The following is a 13517-nucleotide window of genomic DNA, read 5'->3' as shown; positions in this document are numbered from 1 at the left end:
TAATTTTCTGGAAAAAATAGAATCCTCTTAGCCATCGTGGAATTATTTTGGATTGGCTCGCTCTATACATATAATTTCGGTTCTTTAATTTTACTGGCACAAAATGAGTTTTAAATGCGGTAAGACGCGAGTGCGAGAAAGTAATGAGATCTGGAACCGAATTGAGGAAGCGTGCCGAAGTCATTAGCTCATCTCAAGAATCGGCTGGGCGTGTTGCTGTGCTGAGGAAGAACGCCGTATGAGCCTTCAGACGTCGCCAAATTTCCTTCAATATAATATGAATTTTCAGGAAAATCCATGAACATTTTTCCTCAAATTCTTCGGAACATTTTTTACGTAATTTGCTCTAAAATATCAAAAAATTTCCATGAAAAATATGTCTAAGTATCTTCAAAAATATATGTTTTCTGAGAGGACATTTGGCAGCTCACGAATGTTCATACGGCGTTTTTCCTTGGCATGGCAGAGAGCTGAGCATGCTCCTTGAGCTGCGGTCAGTGCACCTAATCCTCTCTTTTACTCTTACTTTCACTGGTCTCTCACTTTCGTTTTTGGGCACCCATCCTTTGTTCAGCCTCGGATCACTCGAACAGGGCTGTCGGCTCGGAAAGGGTCATCAAAATCGATTGACAAACGGGTATTTTCATCGGAAAAAGACTATGTGCAAATACATTTGCGATTTTTCAAATGGATTGAAAAGTTAAACTTTGAGCTCTCTATCCAAAACACTTTTTGGTATCCCTATGAATAATTTTTGGGTAGCCTCTTCAGTTTACAGGCACAGAATGTTAAACTGAATTTGGCAAGTTTGTCTTCGAGGACTTTTCCAACTTTAGAGTTTGGCTTCGTCTTCCTGTTGGTTCCAGGGTTATACGGGTGAAATTAAAAATATGAAATATTGAACATTTCCGTGGAATATTTCATGAAATATACAAAGTCGTGAAAAATATGAAAAATGTTTAACATGTTTTCAGGGGCTGGGTATGCAACACGCAACATGCAAAACACCAGCAAGCAAACATCGGTCGCCTTTCATTTAATTTTGCATAAAATTCGAAAAATATTTTTCATATTTGTCCGAAATTTCATGAAATATTTCACATGAAATTTGAAGATTTTATATTCAGGAAAAATTGCAACCCTGGTTGGTTCCCTTTTTTCTTGTATACAGTCAATTTGTAAACATCCTTATGTTAATTTTTTCGGAGGCGTGAATGGCCTCCGATGTCAAGGCACCTCGTAAAAATAAAATTATTCTACCACTAATACACGTTGAATAAAATTAAAGTTGAGAAATGTCAAAATTAGGCAGATAAAAAACAATTCCAGATAATATTTTCAGATTTTTTTTTTTTTTTAAATTCTGTAAATTTTTGATGAATTTTTTTCAGAAGCTTCGAATTATTGAAAATTTTTGCATTCGCTCATTAAGTGATAAGTTCCAAGCCCTACATTCTACTGTGTAACTGAGGCTCTTTCCATTCTTCGTAGCTCTATTTTTTTCTTATTTCTTTTCTTTTAAAATCGGTATCGAGGCTTCGCTCACTACAGTCTCTCGCTTCTCTGAATGCACTTATACCATCTCATAAGAAAAAACAACATTATAATTTGCATTCCACAGTGTTCCATTTCATAATACCACATACGGCACTTTGGAAAAAATGAAGACAAAGTGTCTAGAGGCCAAGGGAGGATGTCAATGGTGCGTTTCAGCTTCATTACTCATGAGGCCATTCACTAGACTATTGTTAGGGTTACGTAACACATCGGTTTAGAGAGCATTTTTTGGGTGCAAGCGGCCTTCCGCGCGGCAGTCCTGAGCTGAATATTCAAGTGGGACCTCACAGAACTATTCTTCTATACCGAAAAAAAAATCGAAATAATATCTAGCCTCTGCAAATAGATATTTGTATTCCGTAAAATCAGCTTTATTCAATAGTTTCTTACAGATGCCAAAAAGCTTACACAATAGCGCCTAGAATTAAATTTAGAAACTCAAATCTAGAATAGAAATCACAACACACGTTTACAGGTCATAAATTCACACAGAACATGTTAAAAATATCAAAAATTTGCCTCAGGTAATGCCCTAACTTCGGGTCCCATACACGAATTTTTTCCCCGTGAATTCGAGCAACCGCAGTGTTTGATTTTCGATGGCTGGGATTTTGTTTGTGTATCCGTAATCTTTTCTTAAATTTGACAGCCAGGCCGTTGCATTCTTTTGCCGGTGGTCAGCCATGTAAATAACTTGAGTGATAATGGAGGATGTCGGAGATGAGAGGACCGTGGCATGTCATTAGTCTCGGGCTCTCAACGTCGACACGGACACTCCACCATCCACCACCACCGGTGAAAACCGATTGGTGGAGGGTGAAGAGGGAGGTCCTCCACGCTGGGTTGTCGATTTGTCAACCGCCCTGGCTTGGCATCACAGGAAATTCGAGACCGTCGAAAGTTGCACTGGAAAAAAAAACTCCGGCCGTAGGAGCCGTACTTACGGGCTATACTTACAGACATGCCATCCGCAGTCCGGGTTCAGAAACCGAATGTTCCAGGTGTAACGCCCGGAGCAGTCAAAGCTTCAGCTCCAGCACTCGGAACTTTCGGCCTTTGAGCCCGGAACGGACGATATGTCTTTATATAGCCCGTAAATTGTTTTCAGCGTGAGTACCTTCATGAGAAGAGTACTGACATGTCGAAATATGTTGCTCTTAAGGCCCGAAAAGGCAGCCAATCTTCTAATACGAAAAACACTGGAGAAATGCCGATGCCTATCTTCAGATTCCAATATCAAACCGAGATGGCCAAAAATGTTCATAAATGAGCGTCCTTCTGCAGAAATGAGTAAAATTTATGCAAAGCTAGTTCAAATACGTGCTGTAAGAACGACAGGCCAAAACAATTGTAAAAATAAATCATGACCAAAATAATCCATGGCCCAACCTCCAAAATTAACGACGTGTCCGTGGGTACTCTCCCCAAATGGGTGCTCTAGTCGGAGGTTTACGGAAAACAAGGGTGTCAATAGGAGAGGATACGTGAGGATAATTCTCCTTCTATCAGAATTTTTTACATCATTTAGGACGAATTCACTCAATTCTGATAAATTTTTAGGGAATTTGATACAATTTTCTCGAATACAGGGTGTCTCGGGGTTAAACCCTCGAAATGCAGGAGCGTGTTCTTTACAGGTTAAAGCACTACTTTTTACCTCCTTGCAGTTCATTTCCCACTGAACATACAGTATAATCTAAGGCCTCCTTCCTCAATTTTCGGGTAAGCCATATCTCCGAATTACATCGAAATGCCACTGGCTATGCAATCGCAACTAGGGAGAATTATAAAAACATCGATCTAAAAGCTTACGTCTGCTTTCGGTCGTTTCAATCTCTCACTATGTTTCAATTGCTTGCTTGTTTGACATCATGTAACCTTATATGTACGAGCTTTTAGCTCGATGTTGTATCATCATTCTCACTATTTTTTCTGAATTGGAATATCCTTTTTTTATAATCACATAATATTGTATAATTTATAGTTGAGAAACAGCCGTATGAGTACTAATATTGGAAACCACCCTTTCGGGACTGAATTGCGATGTAATAAAGTGTGTGCCCCAACGTTTTTGAATTACTACTTTAAATGGCAACGCCGCAAAGTCTCCAGTTTTATCTTGTATGCAAAGCCATCGTTGTCGTCCCGTGTCACCTATTTGTAATTTAAACACCCATGCTGCCATGCTAAGGAAGAACGCCGTATGAACATTCGAGAGTTGCCAAATTTCCTTCTATAAAATATGTATGTTTGAGGAAAGTTATGAATATTTTTACTTGAAATTTTTAGGACCTTTAGCTGCAATTGCGAACAAAATTATTTGCAAAATTTAAAAGAAAATATTGGTAAGTTTACCAGAAAATTCGTGTTTCATCAATTGAAATTGGGCAACGCCTGGAGGTTCATACGGCGTTTTTGCTTAGCATGGCAGCATGCGCTTCATGCTCTGACTTCAGAATCGAGTCACTTGAGAAGGCATTTTTCACTCCTTCCTTGTTTGAAGAGGCTTCAGCGTCCAGAAAGCTACCACGACGAACAGTTTACTCACCGTCTAAAAGTTTACTCAAGTTGCGCCGACTGGCGCGGTAAAAATGGAAAATTTCCGAAAGCTCTGGGCCGTTTGCATAGGGTCGTTATTTCATCAGCGCCTTTCCTTAGAGGCTCCATATTTGGTTAACAGTTTATTAAGGGAGGTTTTAGGAGATTCGTAATATGGCCACATGCCACATGGCATCTTTACATGGACAATTGAAGGGCTTGGAGGACAAGGCGCGTAAGTGCAGTTTTTACTATTTCGAGAAATACGTGTTTGAAGTTTCGAAATAACATGGATCCTTACGGCAGGAAGGAAGTTCAAACTGACTTTTTGATGCTCAAAAATTGGAATTTGGGAGCGAATTTTTCACAAAATATGCGTCAAGACTATCTTTACTCAAAATCATTGATATACCTCAATTTTTTCCAAAAACTGCATACATGCGCGTTGTCCTCCAAGCCCCTCAATTCTAACAAAACCTCGAGTAACATTCAGCAGTACAACTTTGGATATATCAAAAATTAAAAAGACTGAGGAAAACTTTGCCGATTTTGAAAATTTTAAGGAAGGCCTATCCCTATCTCAAAGTTTGCCAAAATCTTTTTCTCATTTATATAATAGTTTGCGGTGGCAAATCGTTGTGGTTCCTTGCAAGGGTTTAAATCCAAAGTCGAACTGTTGAAGTTTACTCGAGATTTGTCATAATTATCCTTTTTGTAATAACATGTGAAGGATCTCCTTTAAACCTCCCTTTAAACAATGTCAAAAGGGACATCCTTTAAAAAGGGTTTATACCCAAGGAACGACTATAATGGCTCTTTTTCTATCCTTATTTCGATCAGTATGAGAAATAACGGTTTGGTTTTCGCTGTTCAAAACCCATGCTTGTGAGGAGAGGTGATTTTCAATTTTTAGTTAGCCATTTTCAAAGCTCAAACTTGTCGGAATAAAGTCTTGGTACACACCCTTTGTTTGGACAAATATGAACTTGTGAGCCTTTCACGTTGAATTCTCGGGGATCTTGGAGAGTGTATTCCGTTGAGGCCTCTAATACCAAAATCCTGCAAGAAAGAAACTCAACCCTCTGCCTCTGCCCCTTCCTCCTTGATTATCCGAGGAATTTAAAATCCTGCTCGGATATCAGGATTACTAACCACAATACGAGTATCTGAGCAAAATTTGATTCAAGACTAGGTGGAGTAGAGGCAAAATCGTCATTTCCTGAGCAATTTTTTTTGGACCGATCAAGTAAAAGTTCCTTCCCAAGACATGTTGACGATAAAAGTCGCGAGAGATATATAGACGATGAAATTCCCAAATTCGTACCTCGTTTGTGGTGTTTTAAAATCGCCGCTCCCATTTTATTTCTTTGTGGGAGAACATGACAACATTATTCCTTGAGATTTTTTAAAGAGTTTTCATCACAAAAATAAGAAAATCACGGGAATTTTAAAGAATTGACTCTGAATGGTTTTCCGTTCCAGGAATAAAGTATGACAAAAAGTCTGCAACGTCGCAAAGCGAGATACGTGGTTTGAGAGTTTCGCCTTTAATATTTGTAACGTTGCAGATTTCTGATCACATTTCAATTTTTAAGGAAAACCATCAAAATTTACTTTGTGGAATTTGTCCTGATTTTTCTTCATTCTTAAAACATGTCCTACGAACAACGACGTTCGTTGCATTCTCTTTAAAAAATAAAATGACGGCGGACATTTTGAAACGTCGCAGTCGAGGTACCTCCTCTGCGACTTTCACCATCGATGTGTCTCTGAGAGCTACGGTTCTTTTTCCGTGAGTAGTCGCATATTATTGATGTGATTGCGGAAAGTCAAATTCATTTATGCTAGGAGTGTGTCAGACGCCAAAAATTGGCTGTTTGCCAACAAATCATGCTAATCGCACAAAATTACCTTACCAGGTCCTATCACCGAATGAATGTTTTTAATCGTGACCAAGCCTTTGGTTAGAATTTCTGTTGGTCATGCTTTTATATATCTGGAACACACGATTGAATAATGAAACTCGGATTGGACTTGTTAAAAAAACCACTTTACTTACAACATCCAGAGGGGTCGTTCACATCTTATTTTTTCCGGTTTTCCTTCTTCTTCTGATGTCTCCTTCCGTATCAGTTTTTCAGAAGGTGTCCTCTTATTCGAGAGGTAACCCTTAAGTAATTTCTCAGGTAATCCCGTCAAAAAATAAAGATAATACCTTCAGACTTGACCACTTATTTGCTGGTTAGGAAATCAGTAAATCGTTCCAACAGTATGATATTTCTTTTTATTTTTCCTTTTTCTTGTGTTTGGAACAGTTTACATACTTACACTTACCAGCTGAGAGAGGTTTTAGATCTCATCTTGCATAAAAGAACTTACTGAATCAACTTTTGATTCCGTTATCAGCATGAAAGTAACGCAAAATTTTTGCACCTTGTGGCAGGCCATTGACCCTCGTAAGTTTGTTTTACTCTTTCTGGTATTCATAGAAGAGGATAGATTCTCTTAAGAGCAATATACCCAAATTAAGTCATTACACTTATGAGAGAACGGAGAACTGAGATGTGTGACACATTGTAATGAGGAGTAACAATCGATGGGCGATAACATCTACTTTTCTATCCTTGCGTTCAAGTCACTTGAATTTTACAGGGTATCCTTTAAGTCTGTGCCTACCTTCATAAAAGTTTTCCTAATTGAGCTTTTACTCTTGGGAAATGTTTTTAGGTCAAAGAGGACTACTTTTTGGCGTCTCCAAGATTTTTGGGGGACACCCCATTAAGGGAAGGAGGTTCCCTCAATTTTTTTTCATACGGTAACTCCCTTCTTGCGATACCTCATTTGAAAGAGGATAAAAAAAAAGTATTTTTTTTCGCGGTAGTCACTGGTCGCCATCTCCGTTTTTTGTAAAATGGCAGCGGGACATTGGCATATTCTGTTGACCAACGGGTTTCTACGAAACTCATTATCCGGGGGTTTTTATGAACAAGAAAAACAAATCGTTCAAATCGTCGGATCTCGTAAGTTTTTCCCGATTTTAACACCTTTTTACCCCACTAAGTTGGGTCGTTTTCAAACTACAATAAATTACTTACATGCATTTAAAGTGTTTCCAGGTCATTCAAAACAATCGAATGGAATCAGTTTTTTCCGTTATTAACAAATCGTTCGGAACCATCGACTCCTTTGAGTTTTTTCCATTTTTAAAACATTTTTACCTCTCTGAGTTGGATCGTTTTCGAACTATGATATATTGCTTACATGAATTAAAATTATTTTCAGAGCAGTCAAAACAATTACTGCAATCGGTGTTTTTTTGTTTAAGAAACTGTTCAAAACCATCGGCTCTCTTAATGAGTTCTATTCGTTTTTCACACCTCATGACAGTATGCAGTTATGCACCTTCTTACCCCTCAGAGTTGGACTCTTTCAAACTATGATAACTTTAATAACATGCATTAAAATATTTACAGATCATTCAAAACAATCGACCGAAATCAGTTTTTTCCGTTTAACAAATCGACCAAAATCATCAGCTGTAATGAGTTTTTTCCGTTTTTGAAACCTTTTTCCCTCTCTGAGTTGGGTCTTTTTGGAACTACATGGTCGACTACATACATGCAACAAACATATTTTCGGATCACTTCAAAACAATCGACTGAAATCAGGTTCTCCCATTTGACGAACCGTTCAAACCATCGGCTCTGTGAATTTTTTTTCCATTTTTGACACCTCGTGACCGCTTAGAGTTGGGTCGTTTTCGAACTATGATATATTAGTTACATGCATTAAAATTATTTTCGGAGAATTCAAAACAATGACTGAAATCAGTGCTTTTTCGTTTAACAAACCGTTCAGAACCATCGGCTCTCATGAGTTTTTCCGTTTTTTTAAACCTTTCTACCTCTCGGAATTGGGTCGTTTTTGAACTATGATATACCTATTAGTTACATGCATTAAAATTATTTTCAGAGAATTCAAAACAACGACTGGAATCAGTGTTTTTTAGTTTAGCAAACCGTTCAGAACCATCGGCTCTCATGAGTTTTTTCCGTTTTTAAAACCTTTTTTCTTCTTTGAGTTGGGTCGTTTTCAAACTGACAACTCTCTGTACTAAACAGGACACTAACATGTACTAAAAATATTTTCAGATTATTCAAAACAATAACTGAAATTAGTGTATTTTGGTACAACAAATCGTTCGAAACCATCGGCTCTCGTGAGTTTTTTTTTTCGTTTCTCACACCTTTTACCGCTCAGAGTTGAGTCGTTTTCGAACTGACAACTCTCTGTACTAAACAGGACACTAACATGTACTAAAAATATTTTCAGATTATTTAAAACAATAACTGAAATTAGTGTATTTTGGTACAACAAATCGTTCGAAACCATCGGCTCTCGTGAGTTTTTTTTTTTCGTTTCTCACACCTTTTACCGCTTAGACTTGAGTCGTTTTCGAACTGACAACTCTCTGTACTAAACAGGACACTAACATGTACTAAAAATATTTTCAGATTATTTAAAACAATAACTGAAATTAGTGTATTTTAGTACAACAAATCGTTCGAAACCATCGGCTCTCGTGAGTTTTTTTTTTTTCGTTCCTCACACCTTTTACCGCTTAGAGTTGAGTCGTTTTCGAACTGACAACTCTCTGTACTAAACAGGACACTAACATGTACTAAAAATATTTTCAGATTATTCAAAACAATAACTGAAATTAGTGTATTTTGGTACAACAAATCGTTCGAAACCATCGACTCTCGTGTGTTTTTTTTTTCGTTTCTCACACCTTTTACCGCTTAAAGTTGAGTCTTTTTCGAAGTTAACGATGACGAGAGTGGGTGTTATTCTGGCATGCACTGATTGAGTGAGGTCTCACCTGCATTTCGGTGGGCGAGGACTGGGCTGGGATAGTAATTCCTGAAAGGGAGTCACAACAAACACCTGCTGCACGACACAAGCTGGACACGGACGGCGCGGTGCGGCGCGGCGCAGACTCAGTATATTGACCCAGAACTTGAACCTGGCCTGTGCCTGTGCGGCTACGGCGGCGGCGCGCTCCGATCCTGCCCGATCAATCCGAATCTTCCTTCCGAGGAGCTGTTATCATAACTGTGCCTTCCGTGACGTCACACCGCCGTCCGCCAATGCCCGCCCGCCGACTTTCTACGCTCTCTCTCCGCCCGGGAGCTTCGGTCCCCGCTACCGTCACACCGTCCCGGCCCGTTGTCCGAGCTTCCGCTCGGGCCCACTCCAACGTTCTCAGGAAAAACGCCGTATGAATCCTCACACGTTGCCAAATTACCTTTCACAAATCACGAATCGTCGGGGGAATTTGTGGGTATTTTCCCTCCGAATTTTTCAGGGAATTTTATTCGTAAATTTGTCTCAAGTATCTGAAAATTTTGATGAAAAATATTCATAGCTTTTCTCGAAAATAAGCTTTTTCTAAGAGTAAATTTGGCAATATTCGAATACTCACTCGACGTCTTCCATATACTGCCGTGCTAAGGAAGAGCGCCGTATGACCATTCGAGAGTTGCCGAATTTCCCTTGATAAATCATGTATTTTGGACGACATTCATGCATATTTTTCCTCGAAATTTTCAGATATTTTAGACTAAATTGCGTAAAAAAATGTCTGAAAATTTGGAAAATAATATTCGCAATTTTCCTAGTAAATTAGTATTTTATCGGGGGAAACTTGGCAACGTCTGAAGGCTCATACGGCGCTCTTCCTTAGCACGGCAGTATAGTAAGGCAGCATTTGCCACTCGCCAGCATCTCGCTAGCGATATATGAACTCGCAATGCACGTATGTGGACTGAGGAGGGGCCCCCTGACCCAGGCCCGCCACATCCCATCTCGGGCCCTAGTACCAGTTTTAAGGTCCGGGCCCCAAGCACGGAGGGGGGGGGGGGGGGGTGCGAGGGGCATCCCTCGAGAAATTATAGAATTTATACGACTAATCGGACGCATTTTGAAGCTTCCATAAAGAATTTTTCCATCTATTTCTGCGGAATAATTATGTTTTTTTTATACTTTCAGCACAAAATAGGTACTTGCGAATTGTTGCATTCAAAACATCTGGAAAATTTTTATTTTTTGGGGGGGGGGGGGGGCATATGATACTATTTTCAGTTCTATGAGGGCCAGGCCCCCCTGGACTCCCCCTTCGTTTGTCTATGGCAAGGGAGTTGAGCCATGAGCCATTGAAGTCGAGGATGCCCAGACTGGAGACCCTCAGCATCTGACGACGGAAGAAAATGAAACGCAGTTACTAAACATATCCCTCTGTACTGAAAATCTTAGATAGAAATCTAGATAGGAATTTTCCAAGGAGTATACTTCTTTGAAAATTTAAGAAGAACTCTACAGTGCCCCAGCGTGTTTCTGAAAATCTATTCACCTTTTGCGAAATTTTTAGGGTAAAATTTTCACTTTTTCTTACGAAACAAGGGTTGCCTGTGAATTCGTAGTGGTTTTTCACGGGTAACACGGGCCCCCTCCGGGGCCCGGGCCCCGGTACCAGGGACCCAGTATCCCCCCCCCCTTGTGGCGGGCCTGCCCTGACCGCTCCAAGGTACAACCCCAACGCGACGAAAAGCTTCGGTTCGTAAATGAAACAACAAATTTTTAGCTGTGGTAACTGAATTTTTCTCACTCACAAGGGGGCTACAGGCTACATCCCTTGACCGCTTCTAGGTCCAACCCCCCCCCCCTCCCCCCGAATGATTCGCGCCTCGGGCGTTATGCGTTACGCATTACTCTTTATGCTTTTTTTATTACAGGGAAAGATAAGCACTGAACTTCAACTCAGGTTTTCATCTAGATCTTTTCATCACTCTTAGTCCCATTGCTCGTCTCTGTATTCCGATAGTGTGATGGCAGGAAAATTCAAGAGTTAAGTTGCTCCAATTAATGCAAGGATATACAGTTAAGAAAATATATCATGAGCTCTTTCCTTTAAGAAATACCGAATGACCATTTTTTTCAAAGAGGAACAGTCGTAAGTAATGGGCATTTATCCGACGGTATTAGATGGGGAGGAGTTCACATAAAATTAGCAAAGAATATAGTTATTTTTTCTCTGAATGCCAGAATGTTTCCCAATTTTTTGTAAACATTGTAAAGTCCAACTTCTCCGTTGCCACTCCAGGAACGTGGTCAATTACTTTTAAAGTAATTATAATTGGTCACGAGAGGATCAAAAGTGGTCAAGATATAAAACTCCTCACGAGAGTGTCTTCTATAGTATTTCTCTTTTTTTTTCAATTTTAGGGGTGATCTAAACATACTTAGAGATAAAGCAATACGCAAAAAACAAATTTGTCAGTTACTTTTTTCTTTTAACGGTCTCGATCGAGTAAAATATTTCCTTAATAATAATGAGATCATCTTGAACATTAAGTAGGACAAAACAACGAATATTGTGAAACATACGGTGATAATATCTAACAAGAACAGTTGATACCAGGGCATTCGAACCGCCAAGGGCTTTAAATGATGAGCACCTTTATGCCGAATTGCATATTCTATCCAATAGATAGCCGTGTCTAATGATGACATCGGTTTGTCTTGGAAGATTTTCGAAGCTCTGTTGATGTTTTCCTTAAACCTGAAGAGGGAAATAAATAAAAATAATAATTATTTCCAAGATTACTAAAATTCCATTTACAAATTTCATACTATAATACCCAAATTTTGATCTTAAAAATGCTGTCAATGATAGATTTCAAACTTTCTTTCAAGAGACATTATTTTGTTCTGACATATTACAGTGAATTTAATACCTAAAATGCCTTGTTTGAGGTGGAATCCCTAGAAAAAAAAAGAGAAAAAAAACAGAATATTTTGTACAATGCCGATGGTGGATTTCTGGTCCAGCTTATTTCTCTAGTAGTGGTTACAATAATACTTTCGTGGTAGCAACAAATATTTAAGTCCTGGTGACAATGCAGAATTGCAGCCTTAATGATTCCTGCATGAGTGCTGCCTTACCCAAGTAGCAAAGGTTGCAACGAATTGAGATCACATGGTAAAATTATTGCCGCTGCATCCGAGTGTAGTGAATGCTGCCTGTCTTCTAATTGAAGGGGTTCCTCTTATCGGGATGTTTTACGTTACATAAAATTGAAATACGTTGCAATTAGTCAGGATTTCGCATTGTAGATGCCCAATCTTCTGGATACATGATTGCATGGTAATAATCTTGTTTATCATTTAATATCACCATTTATGGACCAAATGATGTAAGAATATCGCACTATTTTGATAGTAATACAAGCGGGAAATCTCAAATACATTCGTATTAGAGAGGCGCTCATCTGTCTCTTATGTAGGCGCTTTTTAAGTTCCCGAAGATGGTGAGCACTGTCGAGATGAAAGAAGTCGCTCATCAAAATTTCAACTTTCAATAATTTTGAGGAATCGACCCGACCGCTAAAAGAATAAATCATAGAAAAGTGATTTTCGTCCTCCATGCTTTGACATCAGATTCAGAAGCACTAAATAAAGGTATCGCCGATTAATCTATTCTAAACATGTTGGGTCTCCCATCTTGTTGTTGAGCTAGTGTGTCATTTGAACACTTTGCCAACCACTTTAGAAGTGTACTAGAATTCTAGAGGCAGGTTGAAATCAATAAGTGCTTCCTATCGGCTTTAAAATTGCGATTTCATTTCGTTAAAATGGGATTTTGCAGCATTAGATTGCAACTTTGTTTTAATATTTTCGTTGCCTAATATATGTTGTTGTGGAATAAAACATGGCTCAGAACTAACCTGCTATCCTGGAGAACTGTTCTGAGTGCCCTACGCAGTGAGTTCTGCGTTAAATCTTTGTGGGGTATGTGCAGTCCATACCCGAGATACTCTGCATAGGCCAGATTCTTCGGTTGATCTCCGAAGACTGACATTCCAACGACAGGAACAGCATAATTAATTGCTTCCATCAAACTCGACAGACCCCCGTGAGTCAGAAATAGAACGCATCTAGGATGAGCTAAAGGACAAGATAATTGTGTGAACACATAAAAAACATGACATTTGTATAATACGTAATTACTAAAACCAATTTACAATAATCTAAAATAAACAATCCGACTAAAAAAATGATAGCTCCGCCCTTAAAAATTACCCACAATCCCCCAAGAGATTTATTGACGAATTCTCTGAAGTTACTTATTGGTCCATGCTCCATGATAAAGTTAAATGGTGGAAGACTTCGCGGACACAAGTTTGACCTGGAGCACCTTCGTTTTCCGTGATACTCCACGGGTTAAATGGTAGCTCAAATTTATATGCTCAAATATCCATTTAATAAGTTTGTTCAGAAATTCTTTCAAAATTTTGATATCAGAAAATCCATGAAGCCTGTCACTCGTGTTTCAATCAGAAAGCTGCCCCTTCTTAGTAGTA

The 13517-nt window shown here is 39.0% G+C and overlaps 1 protein-coding gene across 8 annotated transcripts in view; it reads right to left on the bottom strand.

Moving 5' to 3' along the window:
- Positions 1 to 13517, bottom strand: part of Jhbp2 (Juvenile hormone binding protein 2) — a 38360-nt gene that overhangs the window by 15052 nt on the left and 9791 nt on the right. For 6 of the 8 annotated variants that reach the window (XM_019054857.2, XM_019054855.2, XM_019054856.2 and 3 more), the window contains 2 exons: positions 12882 to 13101; positions 11427 to 11716 (listed from right to left, as the gene is read on the bottom strand). The exons of 1 other annotated variant lie outside the window; for it this stretch is intronic. In XM_019054857.2, coding sequence (XP_018910402.2) covers positions 11431 to 11716; positions 12882 to 13101 — 506 coding nt within the window. In that variant the 3' untranslated portion in view covers positions 11427 to 11430. Of the gene's footprint in view, positions 1 to 8977; positions 9632 to 11426; positions 11717 to 12881; positions 13102 to 13517 lie in introns of those variants that run through there. One more of the 8 variants, XM_019054771.2, reaches the window with a different exon arrangement.

The sequence above is a fragment of the Bemisia tabaci genome, chromosome 7 (genome assembly GCF_918797505.1).
Source record: "Bemisia tabaci chromosome 7, PGI_BMITA_v3".
Taxonomy (NCBI): domain Eukaryota; kingdom Metazoa; phylum Arthropoda; class Insecta; order Hemiptera; family Aleyrodidae; genus Bemisia; species Bemisia tabaci.
This window is presented reverse-complemented; position numbering and strand designations above follow the sequence as displayed.